An 18,597-nucleotide genomic window follows, 5' to 3' on the forward strand; every position below is an offset into this window, starting at 1 on the left:
CTGAAAATGTACACTGGAAATCTCCCAGAGGGGGACATAGTATTTTCCCAAACATGCCATAGCTGTGAAATTTCTAACCATTTAGAAGTCCTTGTATTTCTGAGCAGAGGCCTCTGGTCGTCCAGCCTAGAGTCAGAGGAATGGGCTTTCTGAACCTGAGAGGGTGGGACCCCTAGCCCTGAGCTCTATATGCTTCCCTACACCACCCTCTACCTTACTGGCTTCCTGGAAGCCACCCCTTCCCCCCCAAAACAAGGCTACAGAGACCTATGTCCTTGAAAAGGAAGGCAAAGACTCAGTGCCCCCTGGAGAGCTTTCCTGAAAGACTAGACCACTTCCCTGTGGATCTGAACATAGACAATGAAAAATGCCCCCAGATCTAGAGCAAGGAGACCCAACTGTGCCTCCAACCAATCTCCACAACTGTGGCCAAGCTTCTACTTTCATTCATGAGATGATGACAGATGGTGGCCTGGATCATAAGAGGACAGCGGAAGTAGAAGTGAACAGATTTAATTTACATTTTGGAGGCAGAATCATTGGGACTTGCTGGGGCCAGTTTGGGGAAGTGGGAGAAAGGGAGGGATCAAGATGTATTGAATTCCTAGTTTGAGCATTTACTGAAAGGAGATTCCCTGGGGGCGGAGGGGGGTAGAACTTTCTAGTGAAGAGTTTGGTTTTTACCAAATTTGAGATGTCTGTGAGACAATCAGTGGCTGGTGAGGGGGCAGGGAGGGCTTGTGGAGCAGAAGTTGGATACCAGGTCTGGAGCTCAGAGGTGGCCCAGGCTAGAGAAATAAAATCAGCATATTCAAGAGTGGGTGCTGGGAAAGATGAGGGGGCAAGACCTAGATCCAAACAAACCGTTTGCTCTCTCTGGCTTCCATTTTCTAATCCTAAAATGAGGGATTGGACCAGAAGATCTTGGGTTGCTTCCAGGACATTCTGTGATTCCCACACTTTGGATTTAGTCTTGGGGGATGTCATAGCTTCCTTCCCCTCTCTCATCTGCCCTTAAGCAAGACTGCCTCTAAGGGCAGACGTGGAAAGTGGCAGCCTCCCGGGTGATTAGAGGGAGAGCCTTGAAGATGCTGAAGGGTCTGGAGGGTGTGTGCATGGACACTTCTGTAAATCACCACACTAGAGACATGAGCCTTAGTGTCCCCTTATACCTTGGCAAAAGTAAATTAAGAGCAAATAAAATAAGGATTACAGATTATCCTAAAATGTCCCAGACTGAAAATACAATTATATACTTCTTGGATCATTGGACCATAAGGGAAATCAGAGGTAGTTAGGGGGCTCTGGGGCTGTAAGGGGGACATCAGGGAAATCAGCCTGCCCTCCCTCAGTGGACACAGAACCCCAAGCTCTCTGCTTTGCAGCCCTGAGCTAGTGTGGAGGCTTCATTATTCCTGCCCCCCCACCCCGCCTGCAGATTTATGAGCTGTATAATGGTGGCTCGGTGCCCGTGACATACGAGATCCAGACGAACATCCTGTCGCAGGTTCAGGAAAAAAACTTCAATCACCCCATCTTCAGCTGCCTCAACCCCCAAGGGGAGATCCAGCCAGGCACAACTGCTCAGGTCTTATGGATCTTCTCACCTATTGAGGCCAAGACCTACACGGTGAGCTGCAGCCTGGGCTGATTAAGGGTGGAGGTTGGTGTTGGCCTCCTCAGCATGCCATGCTCTGACCAGTCCCTTCCCCACCCTCCTAACTTCCTAGGTGGATGTGCCCATACACGTCCTGGGATGGAACTCAGCCATGATTCGCTTCCAGGGAGTGGGCTATGATCCCCATGTCATGGGGGACACAGCCCCATTCCACAACATCTCCTCTTGGGATGATAACCCCAAGCATACTAGGCTGATGGTTCCTGGACAGGTAGGGGGAAGGCAGGTAGGAAGGCCTGAGACTTAGGAGGAGCCTGAGGGCCCCGGGGGGCCAGTGCAGAGAGAAGCTGGGAAGGAAATGTGATGGAGGTGATAAGGGAGGGTTGCACAGGGGAAGCCTGGAACCAGCCCTCATCGAGCTCCAGCAGGCAGCACACCCCTCCATGAGAGGCTTACCCTGCCACCTAGTGCCCATAGGTGTTCCTGCTCAAGTCACTCTGGGCATTGGGATGGGGATTTTGGAAGGGGTAGAAGAAAGCTCTCCCATTTTAGGGCTGTAAAGTATTATCTTCATACAGAACAGCCCCTCCCTGGACCTAGATGGATTTTGCTGTAAGGTATCTAAGGTCAATAACCCCATCTTTAGTTCAAACACACCCCACTGTTGGGACGTCTGACCCATTCATTCATCTGCCCATCCATCCATCTCCTCCCATTGGCCCATATGCCCATTTACTGATCCATCCAGCCACCCATCTACCCACTTCTCCATCCATCCTTCCATACAGCCACCCAGTCACTATACACCTATTCATCGGCCTGTCCACCCTTCCACTCCTACCCTTTCTGGACCATAACTGCATGATGAGCACTATGGAGGCCCTGAGGACACAAAGAAGAGCCAGACAAAGTCCCAGCCCTGGAGACACTCAGGGTCTGGACAGAGATGAAGTGCCCCTTCCGTGTGGCTTCAGTCTTTCCAGACCCCCTACTGTTCTGTTCCCATTGAAGATGCCAACTGCCGATCCCCCCATTTATTTACAACCATCCTTCAGGGATTCAAGTTACGTTGGCTTTAGTTCTGTCTTCTCTAAGCAAATTCTGATTTCTCAGCCCTTCCAAGCCTATTTTAATTGTCAAAAGCATAGACTTTAGAGTGAGACTGGGTTTATCCCCACTGTGCCTGTAAGAGACCTTTGGAAAAATTCTAAACCTTAGCAGCACATCTATCTGTAAAGTGGGGATGATAATACATATATCACAGGGCCATGGTGAGGATCAAATGTGTGTGAACGGCCTACCATGGTGCCTGCTGAAGGCACTCAGTAACTGGGAGAGGTTGCTATGGTTATGATTTCTTCACCTCCCAAAGTGGCTGTTGTGTTGTCTCCACCAACAGAATGTCTTCCTGTCCCAGTCCCATATCTCGCTGGGAAACATTCCTGTGCAGACCAAGTGCAGCCGCCTGCTGTTCCTCAACAACATCTCCAAGAATGAGCCAGTTGTCTTTGAGTGGCAGCTGAAGCCTCTAGACTTTGGGGAGGTGAGAGTCCCCTATTTCCGCAGAATCAGAACCTCTAGCAGGGCTCCAGGCCCACCCTATTCCACCCCATCCTATCCCATCTTGTCTCATCTTACCCCATCCCACCCACCATCCTACCCCAGGCCATCCCATCCCGCCCCATTCCATCCCACCCCATAACACTGAATTCCAACCCATCTTATCCCATTCCATTCTAACCCATCCCATTCCATCCCATCCTGCCGCATCCTATCCCATTCCATCCCAGCCCATCCCACTAAATCACACCCCCTCTTACCCCACTCTATTCCACCCCATCCCATTCCATCCCATCCCATTCCACCCCATCCCATTCCACCCCATCCCACCCCATCTTATCCTGTCCCACCTGTCTCACTCCATCCAACCCCACCCCATCCCACCCCATCCCATTAAATCCTATCCCATCTTATCCCACTCTATCCTACACCATCCCATTCCATCCCACCCCATCCCACCCCATCCCACCCCATCTTATCCTGTCCCACCCGTCTCACTCCATCCAACCCCACCCCATCCCACCCCATCCCATCCCACTGAATCCCACCCCATCCTATCCCATCTTGTCCTATCTAACCCATCTAACCCCACCCTACCCCATTCCATTCCATCCCATCCCACCCCATCATACCCACTCCATTTCATCCCACTCTATCCCATTCCTGTGAAGCTCCAGAGACCCCTTCCCCCAAACAGGTGTCTGTGAGTCCCATGACAGGGAAGGTGGCTCCTGAAGAAACAGTCCCATTTGTGGTGACCTTGAAGGCCTCAGTGCATGCCAGCTTCTACAGCATAGACCTGGTATGCAAGGTAGGACCAGCACCAGAGAGAAGCTAGGATGGAGCATAGCTCCCAGTACTGGGATGTGGGTGGGCTATGAGATCCCTAGACCTTCACAGAAAGGCGGGGGCCAGCCCCTGGGGAGTGGGGGGTGGGGGTCCACAACACACAGGTGCTCCAGACCTTGGCCTTCTCTCTCCTTGTCCTGGGCTATAGGTATACCGACAGAAACTCCTGAATCAGTACCATAAGGAACTACAGGAGTGGAAGGATGAGGAAGTTCGGCAGGAAGTGGAGTTCACCATCACAGATAGGAAAGGGAAGGTGAGGAGGCCAGAGTGGGCCTTGAACACCACAGATCTTTCTGACTGGCCTTACCAGGGGGGACAGAGGTGATGATGTGAGGTGGTCCTATGTGCAAAACTGGTCAGCCTGTCCTAGATTAGCTTGCTTTCATTAGACCAAGCATAGCATCTCCCCAAGAGACTCTCTTCTGGACACAGAAGACTGGCTGACCATTCCCTGCCTCATGTAGCCAGTGTTTAATGGGTGCCTGCTAAGCGCTGGGCACCGGGGACCCAGGGGAGACAAGACAACTCACCTTCTGATGGAACTGATGGAAGACGGTGTGGGACAGGGGTTTTGGGGGCAGGCTCTGGAGACAAGTTGCCCAGTTTTGATTCTGGCTTTGATGATTTCTAGTTCTGGGATCTTGGTCAAATTACTTAACATAACGTCTCAGTTCCCTCAACTATAAAAGAGGGGTAATGTTGTATCTGGGATTGACTTCAAGATAATCCAGGGGCACCTGATGGCGCAGTTGGGGAGGCGTCTGACTCTTGGTTTCAGCTCAGGTCATGATCTCAGGGTCATGGGATTGAGGTCAGGCTCTGCCCTCAGTGGGGAGTCTGCTTGAGATTCTCTCTCTCCCCCTGCCTCTGCCCCTCTCCCCTGCTCACACAAGTGTGTGTGCATGCGTGCTCTCTCTCTCTGAAATAAATAAATAAAATCTTTTTTTTTTAAAGATTTTATTTATTTGAGAGAGAGTGAGAGACAGAGAGCATGAGAGGGGGGAGGGTCAGAGGGAGAAGCAGACTCCCCACCGAGCAGGGAGCCCGATGCGGGACTCGATCCAGGGACTCCAGGATCATGACCTAAGCAGTCGCCCAACCAACTGAGCCACCCAGGCGCCCAATAAATAAATAAATCTTAAAAAAACCAAAAAGATAATCCAGAGGTGGAGCACAGATGAGACAAGATTGGCCATGAGCTGCTGATTGTTGAAGCTGGGTGGTGGGTAACGGAGGACTCTGTACGTTCTCTCTACTTTCCTATACATTTGAAATTTTCCATATTAAGAAGGTTAAAAATAAAAGTTTAAAAAATATTTTGAATGCAAGTAAAATAGTGCCTGCTTCACAGCACCGTTGTGAGGATTGAATGAGCTAAACACATACAGTGCCTACAGCTGTGTGAGCAGTAAGCACGCACTAAGCAGGCTATTCGTATCTGTAGGGGAGCCGGAGAGTAAACGTGAGACAGAACAGCCCCCTTGGTCCCTCCTCCAGTTTCCCAGCCCCCTTGTGCTGGTATTCTTGCACCTTGATCACCTCTGCACTCACCACACTCAGTCCCCAGGGAGGCACGCTCCCCTCTGAAGCTCTGGCCCAACTATGACTGCAACTCATGTCTGGAGGGTGCGGGAGAAGGGATTTCTGAATTAAATCTTCATAAAGGAGAGTATTTGTGATCCGAGGCACAAGGACAAGCACCCTTGGTACAACCTGCATACATTTGATGGCATCTCCTTTTCTTTCCTCCAGTTGGGTGGTCTGATTTTCCTTGTCTGCAGGCAGCATTTCCCGAAAGAAGATCCTGGAAGGGGGTGTGGCTGGGAGTTGGGTGAGATCAAGAGGGCAGCAGGTCCCAGCATTGGCTTCCAGCCCCCCACCCCCACCCCCACCGCATGGGTTGGCAGAAAGGTGAGAAGAGAGGAGTCCCTCTAGGCTTCTTGTACCCTAAGCACGGTGCTCTTTGCTTCCACAGGGAGGAGCGTATTGTAGGGCCTGTGCACCTGGGAGGAGGTACAGGGTGAGCTCATAAAGCCCCATCTCCTTGGCATAAATTGAGAGGTCCTTGCTTGCTCCCAGAGATACCTCTGGGCCTAGGAGGCCCAGCCGCCTAGAAGGGAGGGATGGAAGTGCCAATGGGTGGGGTCACACTCCGATTTGGCTCCAAAGGCCTGGTTGGGGCTAGGGACCCAGCAGTGAGAGAGTGATGTCCTCACACCCCTGTCACCCACGTCTTCCCCTTTCCAAAGACGCTGCCCCCCATCAAGAATCAGCAGCCTCTCAGCCGGCCTGTCAGCTGGAACCTTAAGATCCCAAAGAAGAAGATATTCTGGCTCTGTCCCCAGCCGCCCTCGCCAGACATGCTGTGCTTGGGCCTCACGGCCCGGGCTCATGCCACTGACTACTTCCTGGCCAACTTCTTCTCCGACTTTCCCCGGCACTTCCTGCACCGGTGAACTCTCAGGGAGGGCGGGGTCTCTGCCCCCTGGGGCACCCACCCAGGCCTCCTGCCCCACCTCCTACCTCCCCTTTCCAATTTGGAACCTCTCCAGGTCCTGCGCCAACCCTGAGGTTTGGGCTTCGGTCCCCAAATGCAGTAGCACTACACTTGGGCCAAGGCGGGGGGCTGTCCAAAGCTCATCTATGTTCTCATGACTGCATGGTCACCGCCACTGCTCATAACCCTACCCCCAGCCTGGTGGCTTGCCCAAGCCACTCAGAATGTCATGGCCTGCTCCAGGGAGCTGCCAAAGAGGAAATACCCCAAGGAGGAGTTGGAGGCTTCTGAGGGAGAATCCCCAGACAATTGGGCCCCCGTCTCCAAGCAGGAGAAGCAGCTCCTGATTGACTGTCTCACCGCCATCATCAGGTAACCCCCCTGGACCCTCACCATCCCCCTCATCTCAGCAGCTCATTCAGCCAGCTCTGTGTCCACCCACGGCCCCTGAAGCCCCAGCCCTTCCTTTCCTGAAAAATAGATCTTCCTCTCAAGATCCTTCCACTGGTGGCGCCAGGCCCTGCAGTATGGGGCAGCTGTAATGGAGCTTGCTAGAAGGATCCTCGGGGCTGGATCCTGAGTTCTGTCCTGTCCAGGGCTAGTAGATAAGGTCTGAGCCAGTTCACTGTTTCCCCCGGGGTTCCTGTCCCTTATCTGTGTAACTCTGACCTGGCTCTGCCTCTAAGAACCCACGGAGCCCAGAGAAGCCTTCCTCCAAAGGACGGGTGGGCGGGGCAACTGACTTAAGGGCTGGCCTCCCACATCAAGCACCCATTTGTAGACATAGAAGTCAGAACTGCCCCTCGAGGAACTCTGAAGCCAGAGCCCCACAGGGTGTGCAAAGCCCCCTTTCAAGGCCTCTTGGCAAGGGTCTCCTCCTCCTCCCTGCCACGCAGGGGTCTGCTAGAAGACAAGATCTTCCATGAGGCTGTGGACCAAAGCCTGGTGGAGAAGATGCCTTACTTCTGCCAGTTCTGGAATGAGCAGTCAGCCAAGTTCACGGCCCAGAACAACACCCTGCAGTTAGCACCAGTCCTGTCTCCATCCTCCAGCAGCTGGGAGGCCAGCAGAGACAAGGAGTCTGAGGATGACAAACTGAGGCTGGAGAAGAAAATGGAGGAAGAGGAGGAGAAGAGTGAAGAGGAAGAGGAGGAGCTGGAGGAGGAAGAGGAGGAAGAGGAGGAGATGGAAGAGGAGACAGGCAGAGGGGAGGAGGAGGAGGAGGAGGGGGAGAAGGAAGAGAAGGTGCCCTGGACGGGGACTGAGCCCACACTGCAGCCCACGGCCCAGGAGTCCCTGAAATGGCGGTGGCAGCAGCAGCTGAAGGTCATGGTGAAAGAGGAGCAAGAACAGGATGAGAAGGAGACGACCAGCCGGTGAGCAGCCAGACCCAGACGAAGGTTCGCACGGCAGGATGTGCAGAAGGATCCCAGGAGGCAGTGGGGTGCTGGGGCCAGCCTCTGTCTGGGTGTAAGGCTCTTCCCAGCTCCGCGTTCACTGACATCCCGCTGGTAGCTGAAGGCCTTCTGAGCTTTAGTCTTTCCCTCCAAGACCCAGCTGTTAACATTTTCTAGCACACCACTTCCAGGGGGTCGTTCAGTGGGTTTCTAGAGCCAGGAGAGAAGTGCCACTGCTTCCCAGAGGGCCTTTGCCTGGGGCTGCTCTGTGGCCCTCCCTGTCCGTGTAGGGATTCCTTAGGCCCCACCCAGTCCCTTGGGCCCCTCTCACAGCTTGATGCCTCTCCCCACACGTGGCCCTGAGATGGGACCTACAGTTGCCTGGGCTCCGGTCCCACCACTTGTTCCAGCAGCAGGACGTTTGGCAACTTGGTCCCTTTAAGCCACAATTTGAGCGTCTGAAAAATTGGAACAAGGATGCCTTATAGTGCTGGGAGGGCGGGGAGTGGAATGAGAATCCGCGGAGGAGGCGAGCCCCGTCGACGGCGGTGCTGACACCGCATCCTCCACCCCGCCCTCCCCACCCCCCCCACCCCACCCCCCCGCAGGCTCCCGGCGTTCGCCAACCTGCAGGAGGCGCTGCTGGAGAACATGATCCAGAACATCCTGGTGGAGGCGAGCCGCGGGGAGGTGGTGCTCACTTCGCGGCCGCGCGTCATCGCCCTGCCGCCGCTCAGCGTTTCCAGGTGGGGGCGCCGACTGCGCCCGAGGGGCGGCAGGGGCGGGCAGGCTTGGCCCGAAGCCTCTTTCCAACCTCTCCCTGGGGCTTTCTGTCTTCCAGGATTGAGACTCCCGACTTGCTTTCGGCGGCGGCCCTCGGGCTGCAGCATGCCGAGGTGCCCCGCCTGGTGGCGCGGCCCCCTACCGACTCTCTGAGGATGCCACAGCCCAGCCCCTCCGACTTGCTGCCCTCAGGGCCCCCCTCTCCACCGCCCCACCACTAAAGCATCTGGCCTTCTGTATCTGCCTTGACTTTATTTCCCCGACGTAGGAGGAATTCTCGAGCGCGCTCTGGGAGGGACAGATGGTTGGAGCGGCTGAGGCGGACTGCAGCGACTCGTTGCAGCCTTGGGTGCTGGGAGGTTGCTTCTCTCCCCTCCACAGCGCAGCTGGGCCAGAGTTCCGGCTGCTCGCTGCCGGGCGCTGGACCTGGTTTGGCCAGTGGAGGGCGCTTCCGGCGGGGCCTAACTGGCCTTTGCCCCAGCATTGCCTGGGGGACGGGAACTGAGCGCCAGGCCTTATCGGCGCAGCAGGTGGCAGCAGGGCGAGGTGACCACCCCTCCCCTTTCACCGTTGCGCCTGCTCCGAGGCTCGGTCCCTCCATCGCCAGCCTTTTCTCGACATCCGTCGGGCTCCCCGGGACTGTGATGAGAGGTTGAGAAAGAAGGGAAACCGAGGCACGTCGCGGAGGGCTAAGAGCTACACTCTGGGACGCGGGTGGAGGTCACAGCTAGACAGCAGGCCACAGGCCCTACTAAGCGACTCCCATCGTGAATTTGAATCCCCAGCCCAGATGATGTCCCGCCTTCCCTAGGATACCCACCTCCCGCTCCCCCTAACCTCCTCCCGGCAGCCTCTGTCCTCTGCAACTCCCCCCCCCCCTCCAGGCAGGTGGGTGGAAAAGTGACATCTGGTGTTGTTCCAGAGGCGCCCAGGTCCCCGACACCCCCCCCCCTCCCCGCAGCCAAGGCCTCGGAAGAGCTCCGGCCCCAGAACCCAGGCGGGGGCGGGGAGGGGGTGGGGGCGCTCCGCCTCCTCTGAGTCAATATTTGCTCCGAGCAAACGGGCGCCCGGACAGGTGTGAGTGTGTGTGTATGTGTGTGTAGGGGCGGGGACTGAGCAGGCCGTATAAGAGCGCGCTGAGCCCAGGCTCCTGCACAAGCTCCGGGGAGTGGGCTGGGGACCAAGCCAAGCAGAGCCCGGCCAGGTGAAGGGTGGCCAGGAAGGGAGGCAGGGAGGGGCGGGCCAGGTGCGCTCCTGGGCGGGCGACGTGTCAGCCGCAGATGCGCGCAGGTGAGGGCGGCGGCTAGCGGTGCGCTGTGTGCCACGGCGCTCGCAGAAGACCAGGACCAGGAGATCGCGCAGGGCCACAGCCAGGCCCCCCGGCCTTCCGCTCCCGCCCCGCGACGAGCCCCTCGCACAAACCGGACCTGAGCGTTTTGTTCGTTCGGCTCGCGTGAGGCAGGGGTGGCCTCTCAGCACTCGCCCGGGGGCCGGGCCCGACCGCCACGCAGGCACCTGCCGCCGCCGCCGCCGCCGTACGGGTCGGAGAGGCTGTGCGCCGCTCCCAGGGGAGATCCGGCTCCCGTCCGGCCCCGCCCGCCCTGCCTTGTCCTGCCCGCAACTCCAGGGCTGCCCGGCTTGATTCCGGGTAATATGGGGCCGGCCGAGCAGGCTCCACCGGGTGGCATAAGGGGCTGTGGCAGAAACAGGAGCCCTCTGGAAGTGGAAACCCAGCTTCTAGTCCCGCTCTGCCCCAGCGACTTCTGTGGCCTTGGGCAAGTCATTTCCCAGCCTCTCCTCGGGTTTTCCTCTTTGCTCAATGAGAGGGATTGGTCTGGCCTGCCAGGAGTGCCTCCCCGGTCCCCAGATCCTGGTTTCTGGGCTTCCAGCAATAATTCTGAGCCACCTGACCTGGGAAGTTGGAGGCCCTCAAGAGGTTGGAGCAGTAGCTGTGGGGTGTGGAAAAGCTGGGTTGGGAGAGCTAGAGCCAGAATGAAGATCAAGTGTGCTTCTCCAGATCTGTTTGGTGCTGACATCCTGAGGGTTCACTCCCTGCCATCTCCCTGGCCCCTCTCGGTCTTCCTATGTGTGAGACAGACAGACAGACTGATTGAAAAGGACAAACATGGGGTCCCGCAGCCCTTGCCAGATGGGGTCCCCAGGGACCTCAGCTCACCACCTTTCCTAAACTCCATAATCCCAAGGCCGCCTGTTTCATGCAGCTACAGGTGGGGTGAAGGTGGGTGTGAATGGCCCTCTTCCTAGGCAGGAACCCATGGGTTATTAGCCACAGCCCAAACCTCAGACAGACTGGCCCCCTTCTGCAGTGATTCCAAGCGCTAAGGTCTGACATGGGGGAGGGAGTGGAGGTTGCCCTAGACCCTGGCCTCCCGCCTGGAGAGTCTAGAACTGAGGGTTCCACACACAGCCTGAGGTCAGTCTGAGCCTTTAGCCGAGTCTCTGTCCTTTGACCCCGGGGTGTCCTCCATTCCTCCTCCCCAAAATTGATGGTGATGCTGATCTAGCCCCAGAGAGAGGGGCTTGTTGTAGGTCCGAAGTGGAGAGAAGCCTTAGCAGTAAGGAGCTAGCTTCCCCTTAGAGCGAGGAAGCATCATGGGGTATGGACTATACCACCACACACCCAGGCAGACCTAGTCCCCCCCAACCCTGACCACCAGGAGAGAGAGGGGAGGGGAGAGAGAACGAAGGAAGGTCGGGAGTCACTGGTCCCTTCCAGCTCCATTTTGGATGTTCGGGGAGGTGCTGTCTTGTCCCTTCTACCTGTCCCCCGCCCCTCCCCCACATCCCCACCCACTACCCGCAGGCCCCGTGGGATCTGCTGAGTCCTCTGTGCAGAGGAAAGGGAAGGGGAGGGGACGAGATGGCTCTGACAGATTCCAGGCAGTTCTGGGAGGGGGCGGACTGCAGCAGCCCTGGGGAGGGAGGCATCTATGGGTCCCCAGGCTGGGGTGTGCAGCCCCCATCCTGCCCTCTCTGACCAGGCTTCTGTGCTGGGCCCAGCCCTCTGCTCCTTGCCTGGCCCGATGATTTGCCTATCAGGGGCCGGGCCTGGCCCTGGCACATCTTTCCTGGGTCTGTGAGGGCTTCCTCTTCCCCTCCCTAATCATGGAAGGGGGCTAGAGCTCCCCACCTCGGGCTGGGATTTCAGATCTTGGGGTTGCACAATGAAGAGAGCTCCCCCTGAAATTACCCTCTTCCACCACACAGTCATTGGGGTGGGGGGGTCGGGAAGAATGAGGCCGCCAGTGGGCTGGGTCTGCCCTCGTGACAGAGCCCCTGCCTCCCCCCCACCCAGGGGCCTAAATTCCCCAGACCTCCACCCCCTATCCCCAAGACCCGCATTTCCTGACGGAGGCCAGAAATCGGGCCTCTCGTCCAGGTCCCTCCTCCCTGCCCGGCCAGGGGCGGAGACTCCAGGCGCCAGGCTGGCCTGCAGGTGCGGGGCTTGTGTGGGGGTGGGGTGCTCAGCAGCTGGTGTTCGAGCGGCCCCCTTACCCCTCCCCCTTCCTGCTCCCAGCCGGAGCCTGCTTCCTGTCATCCCTGTCAGCACCCCAGGCGGGGGAGGGGACAGGTAGTGGAGGAAGCGGGGAAAAGGGACTGAGCAGTTGGAGTGTGGGCAGCCGCGGGACTGGGAGAGCACGGAGGAGAAATGGGAAGGGGAGAAGGAGAGCAGAAAACACAAGCAGGGCAGAAGGACAGACAGAGGATGCAGCCCAGAGGGATGGGAGACCCAGGGGAGATTTCAGGACCTGGAGAGGCTGCAGCCCTCCCCAGGCCCCCATGAAAGCCAGAGCTAGGGAGAGGGCAGAGACAACCAGAGAGAAACCAGAGAAGAAGGACAGAGGCAACCAGACATAACCAGAGACGTACAATTCGGAGAGATGGGGAGATGTGAAGATGCCAGGTCAAAGGTCAGGGTAACCGGAGGTGAAGGCCTGGTGTGTGTGGAGGTAGGGGTCCACCAAGTGAGAACAGCCTCCAACCCCACATTGGGGGAAATTACCCCCAAGAGAGGAGAGAGAGAGGTGGTCTCTACAGCCAGGGGGTAGGGCTGATACTCTTCTCTTGGGAGACCCATCTCTCCCCATTAAAGGGCAAAAGACAAAGAGGGGCAAGGCTCAGGCCCCGCTGGACACTGAGCAGCGAGGGGCATGGGTCTGAGCCCATCTCTGCCCTTTTCTTTCCTGGCCACAGCTACAGAGACAGTTTTGGCAGCCGACCTGCCCCCTACCCACCTACTGGTTGTGGCCCAGCCTTGGAACCTCTGCCCAGGGTCTACGTGAGACTCAGGAGACCTGGGAGTGGAGGCACCAGTGGAGGGGGGAGGTCATAACCAGGTGCTAATCCCCATCCGACCAAGGTAGGACCAGAACCTCACTGACCTTCTTAGAGATTAGTCCCCATGGCGACCTTGGCAACTCGCCCCCTCACTCTGGCTGGGGGGTGGGGCGGGTGTGTGCAGAGGCTGGGTGGGGAGGGGAGGGAGCTTTCCTGAGGCATCACAGGATCCCAGCAGTCAGGGGTGGGAGGCCCCTCCATGATCAGCAGTTAGTACAAAACTGGGGCCTCAAGAGAGGGAGTGACCTGCCCAAGGGCACATATGGAGCCAGAAGAGCACAGGGACCAGAAGTCAGGTCTCCAATTCCAGTCCCAAGTGCTTTTCCCAGAAGGGCGGAGGAAAGGAAATTGAGATAGCCCCCTCTGACCCTCCCAACCCTCCCAAACTGAGATAAAGAGCAGAGGGGCTTGAATGCGGTGAGGCAGGAAGGCTCCCCATCCCGAGTGCTAAGCTGGCTTCCACAAGGCCAATGTGGGAAGGGGCATGCAGATCCCAGAGCTATGCTTGCGGCCCTGACTCCAATCTCCATCCCAGCCAGGCCTGGGGGTATGGGGGAAAGGAAGCCATGCAGCAAAGCCAGTCATAACCACAACCACAGTGGCAATAACAGCTAACATTTATTGGGTCCATACTGCAGGCCGGTTCTGTTTTTACATGCTCTTACATCTTCACAACAGCTTTTAAGACTATGGTTCCCATTTTACAGAAGGAAAAACTGAGGAGTAGAGTGCAACTGATAAGCAGTGGAGCTTTGATGTGACCGCAGGCATCAGTGCAAGACGCCAGAGCACTCTTAACCCTCCGGCATCTGTTTGATCGTGGGCAGGTGACTGAACGGCCTCCTCTCCTTCTCTCGGTGACCGTGGAATGGGATAGGTGCAAGTGTAAGTCACAAGGGCACACTTGTGTGTGACTCCGACAGCCAGCACAGAGGGACATGTGGTACATCTTATTAAATGTCTGAGGAACAAGTGAGTGAACAAGTGTCTGCCCATAAATGAGTGTGACTTTGGGGGTCTATTTAATCCTAGGAGAGTGCTCACCCGTGATGCGGGTGGGATCTGTCCCTGTGCCTGGAACTGCGTGAATGCGCGTGTGTGCGTGCCCTCTCCCTGCTGCCCTGTGTGAGCCCCACCGCTTTGTGCCTGCGGAGTGGGCGGTAGTGGAAGCTGCCGCCCATCTCCCTGGATGGTAGCTAGCTCCACGTCCCCACTGAGGGGCAGAGAAGAGGGGCTCTGTTTCTAGCAGGGAAGGACAACGGGTGTGTGGGTGGGGATCGCACTCCCTCAGGACCCCCCTCTTTTGGGCCAGCTGTCGGACCCTGCCTGAACTGAGCTGATCTCTCACTCAGTTATCTCTGTCTCCCAGGAGACCAGACCTCACAGCCCCAGGGAAGGTGCTCATCTGCCTGTTCCTGGCTCCAGACGTGGGGTGGGGGCCTGGGGTGGAGGAACAGGGCTGCAAAGGAGAGGCTGGTGAGGGGACCAGGGGAGGGGGAGGGCACCAGTCACAGAATTTGCATCATCAGTCACTCGAAGCGGTGGCTGATTTCCCAGTGAAATGAGGGGTAAGGGATGGGAGCGGGCCAACTTGAGAAGACATTGGCCACTGGGCGCTTCTAAGCTGCCCAGCAGTACTGAGAAGTAGGGCTGTTCAGGGATGGGGCTCTGAGGGAGATGTCTCTGGGGACTCTCAGGGCCTTTATATGGGATAGAGACCTGGGTGGCAGCCCAGGATCAGGTTGAGGGGTTCTTTATCAGATCTGTATGTCCCCGGATGGGATGGGGCTCTGAGTGGGATCTGAGGGTCGCAGGTGCTGAGGACACAGGATTGAGTCTGAGGGTTTCTCTGTGGGATCTTAAGGTACCTTGTGGGATTTGTGTCTTGGTAGAATCGTGGGGAGGGTGGTCCTGAAGATTTCTCTATGGGAGCAAAAGTCCCCATATGAGATGAAGGACTGGAGAGGGTGGGGATGGGGAGTTCTTTGAGGGTGATGAGATCCCTATGAGGTCTTGAGGTCTCCTGGAGGTGTAGATCTGGGGACACTATTTTTTTTTTTGCCTAACTTCCCCCTCCACGCCCAAAGGCTGAGGCTGCGGATGGGGAGGAGGTGGGGGTGAGGGTGCTGAGCTGGCAAACAAAGCCACCTGTGCATCCATCCTTCAGGAAGCTCTGAGCGCAACCGATCAGGGAAAACAAACAGGACCAGCTGCTGGGGGGAAGAAGGGGGCTAGGAGGGGAATGGGTGGGGGGAAGCTGGGGGGCTGGAGCTGGATCAGCCTCGTGGAGAAAGGAGGCTGGGAGGGGGTCCATAGCACGAAAAAGGGACAAGGATCCCAGAGTCCTATTCCAGCACACCAGGGAGGCCTGCCTGACAGCCCCTTCTCCTTCAGTGGCTCATTCTTCCCTTTCTCCATGACTTTGAAACCCAGAGCCGGGGGTGTGGGGGGGGGAAGGTCTGGGGGATGTGGGGACCCTGAGAGAGATCTAGGCAACTGGCTATTGGTGGTCTTGGTGGGTGTGCCCATTTCTGAGAGAGCTGGTCACAGACAGCTGTAGAACTAAAGGCCATGGACTGGGGGCCCCACAGACCATTTTTCTGATGAGGAAACTGAGGTACACAGGAGGGAAGAGGCTGGCTAATGCCTCACACCTTCTTAGAGCAGACCAAGCTCAGGATTTAGGACTAGAAAGGAAACCTTTCTCACACGAAGGGTCTCCACCCCAAATCCCAGCTGGACTCCTAATTCTAATTTGGATCTCAGCTATTACTACCTCCCCACTACTTCCCTGGCCGACACACACACACACACACACACACACACACACACACACACACACCCCTCCTGTAGCATGTGGTCGTCTGGCCCACAGCTGGATTGCAAACTGCCCATCAGGTGGAATCCTGATCTCAGGGCCGTGCCCAGGCCCCCAGCCCCAGCTCCCGCAGACGCAGCGTCCATCCTCTGACAGACACCTGCGCACCCTTGAGGCTAACACCCGGCGCCCTCGTCACCGACCAGCGCAGACGCACAGCCTGACGCACTCGCCACCCGCGCGCGCCGCCCCTCGGCCCTCAGCCTCCCACCAACTCCCCCTTCCCCTCCACCCCACCTTGCCGGCTTCCCCCCCAGCGCGGCCCGCTCGCGTCCCCTGGCGGCCGAATCCAGAATTGCCCGATAGAGGTGGAGGAGGGAGGGAGAGGGAGGGAAGGAGAGATTCGGTTCTCACCTCCCGCCACGTCCGTAGTCCCGACTTGTGAGACCAAGTGCAAGGGCCAGGACACGAAGAATCCAGAACGGGCTCTGGCCTCCCTCCACAGTCTGTATTCCTCCCTTATGGGTTTTGGGGAAATTATACCCTATTTGTGTTTCTCCAAACCCCCTCTGGAGTAGGGAATCCGTGGACTGGGCGTGCTTCCGACCCCATCTCCAGTCAAGCCTGGCTGTGGTCGTCCTTGCTGTGACGCAAACTTTCCTAACTTGGACTTTACTCCTCCTGTTTTAGGGCGCTTTATTCTTGGCATTCACCTTCACACACCTTATGATCCTCAATAGCAATTCCTCACCAGTAAAAAGAGAGACCCAAGGGAGGCTCCAGTGGCTCCCAGCGCTTGTTCTCAGCACTCCAGAATTTTGGGGACGGGGAGGGGGGTAGAGTGGGCAAACCATTACCCTTGCGCTCTCATTGGGGAATTTCCTCAATACCCCTTCCCCCATGGACATTTGGCCCAGCCTGACCAGTTTGTTCCCTCACTCAAGTTTTATTGAGCACCTACTCTGTGTCCAGTACTGTGCTGGGTTTGAGGATAACAAAGAACAAGACTGATATAACCCCTGCCCCCTTAAATGGAGCTTACACTCAAGTAAGGGAGACCCTCGGTGCACCCACAAACACTCATAAACAAAAGACAAAGAAGACAACTTTAGAGAGTGATAAACACTATAAAGAAAACAAGGTGATATGATGAACAGTAAATGCCAGGAACAGCATCACCCAGGAGGTAGCAAACGAGCCAGCTTGCCAAGATCTTGTGACTAAGACACCCCAGGTAATGAGAGGCTCTGAGGTGGGAATGAACTTGGCAGTTGGGAGAAAGGATGGCTGGCCAGCATGGTAGACTGCCAGGAGCTGGGGCAGCTGCATCTGGCCTGAGTCCTTTTAGTCACAGAATGTTGAGTGGTAAGAGCCGTGGGAATGTGGAGGAGGCCCAGTGCCCCCTGGTGCCTCAGTTTCCACGTCTATATGTCCAAGCCTACCTCACTGGACTCTTGTTGAACACCTACAACAAAATAGTAGCTCCCTTCTCACTCTCCCCTCCACTTCCGCTGAAATAGCCCCTCCGTTAAGGAAAGCTCACAATTTTGCCAGACAGCTATGATGATTAGGAAATTCGGCTGTGAATTGGGAGGAAATGTCCTCCCTGCAGCTTCCCTTGGAGGCCCCAAGCCTTTCCTCCTTCTCCTCTCCTTCCCCCACTTGCCACCCTTCTCCCCACCACACAGGGCACTGGGATTGAGGGCAAGAGTCTAGGACCTTCAGGTCCCGACCAGACCCTGGAGCTCTGTCTGGCGACTGGAAGCGTAGCCCTGAGGTTGAAACATTCTACCTACCACAGTGAGCCACTCCCTTAGTTACTATTATTTCTAAGCGCTTCCTAAATCCGCGCCCTCCCTAGGGCGGTTTTTGCTTCCTGAGCTCAGCGCCGCCTCGCGGTGAGTCCTGGTCATTGCCTTCTCTTGGCCCCTTAGCGCAAGAAAACTTCCGGAGCGCCGAGCCGGGTCTGGGAACTCAAGCTTGGGAGGAAAGGAGCCACAGTGGGAAAGAGGACTGAGGGGTGTGAGGAAAGTCGCTTGCGGAGAGCCGCGTCTGACCCCGTCCAGCGTCGCTCGAAAGAGAGGCCTCGACGTAGGCCTGAGGAAGAGGTGGAGTTTAGACGTTGGGAACAACTTCCGAGCCTCAAGTCAAGAATTCGCGGTCTTAGCCGGGTGGCCCCAGAGTGGCCTGGTACCTCAATCACTAAAGGTCTGGGCCAGGGAGGGCGCGACCTGCCCAGAGGTCGGGTGCGCCTTGCCTGGCTCAGTCCCCCAAAAAAGAAAAAGCGGAGTCAGCCTCAGCTGCGGCGGGCGCGGGACGTGTGCCTCAGCACTTTCTATTGTGATCCCCGAGGGCTGGGGCCAGATTGGAGGCTGTGGGAAAGGCCTGGGCTCCCCCAGAGGACACGAGAACTGACCGCAGCCTGCCCGCTGACTCAGCTCCCCCACCCCAGCGGGAGAGAATGCGGGGAGGGGGGGCGAGGCCCAGTATAAAGCCCCGCACGCCGCCGGGCCCGCGCGCAGCCTCTCCATTTTCCGTCAGTCCAGCCCTCACCCCACCCGGTGAATACTCGGGGCTGGGGCAGGGTCTCTCCGGGGCGGGGGAGGGCGAGGTGAGGGAGAGCTGCTAGCAGCCCGGTGCGGCCGGGAGTTCTTCACCCCCGACCTGGGTTGGGCGGGCCTGGGCCCCGGAGGGGGGCCGTTGGACGCTGAAC

General features: G+C 57.2%; 1 protein-coding gene across 1 annotated transcript in view; it reads left to right on the forward strand.

The window, feature by feature from the left end:
- The window catches only part of CFAP65 (cilia and flagella associated protein 65), a 33,964-nt gene extending 25,036 nt beyond the window's left edge, over positions 1-8,928 (forward strand). Inside the window, 11 exon segments of the mRNA XM_035008335.1 lie at positions 1,439-1,630; positions 1,731-1,889; positions 3,018-3,161; positions 3,876-3,989; positions 4,176-4,283; positions 6,006-6,050; positions 6,280-6,482; positions 6,771-6,899; positions 7,424-7,903; positions 8,533-8,670; positions 8,766-8,928. Of these exon segments, the coding sequence (XP_034864226.1) occupies positions 1,439-1,630; positions 1,731-1,889; positions 3,018-3,161; positions 3,876-3,989; positions 4,176-4,283; positions 6,006-6,050; positions 6,280-6,482; positions 6,771-6,899; positions 7,424-7,903; positions 8,533-8,670; positions 8,766-8,928 (1,875 nt within the window).
- Positions 8,929-18,597: the final 9,669 nt, after the last annotated feature.

This window comes from Mirounga leonina, unplaced genomic scaffold, assembly GCF_011800145.1.
Source record: "Mirounga leonina isolate KUSES-001 unplaced genomic scaffold, KU_Mleo_1.0 Mir_151, whole genome shotgun sequence".
Lineage (NCBI taxonomy): Eukaryota > Metazoa > Chordata > Mammalia > Carnivora > Phocidae > Mirounga > Mirounga leonina.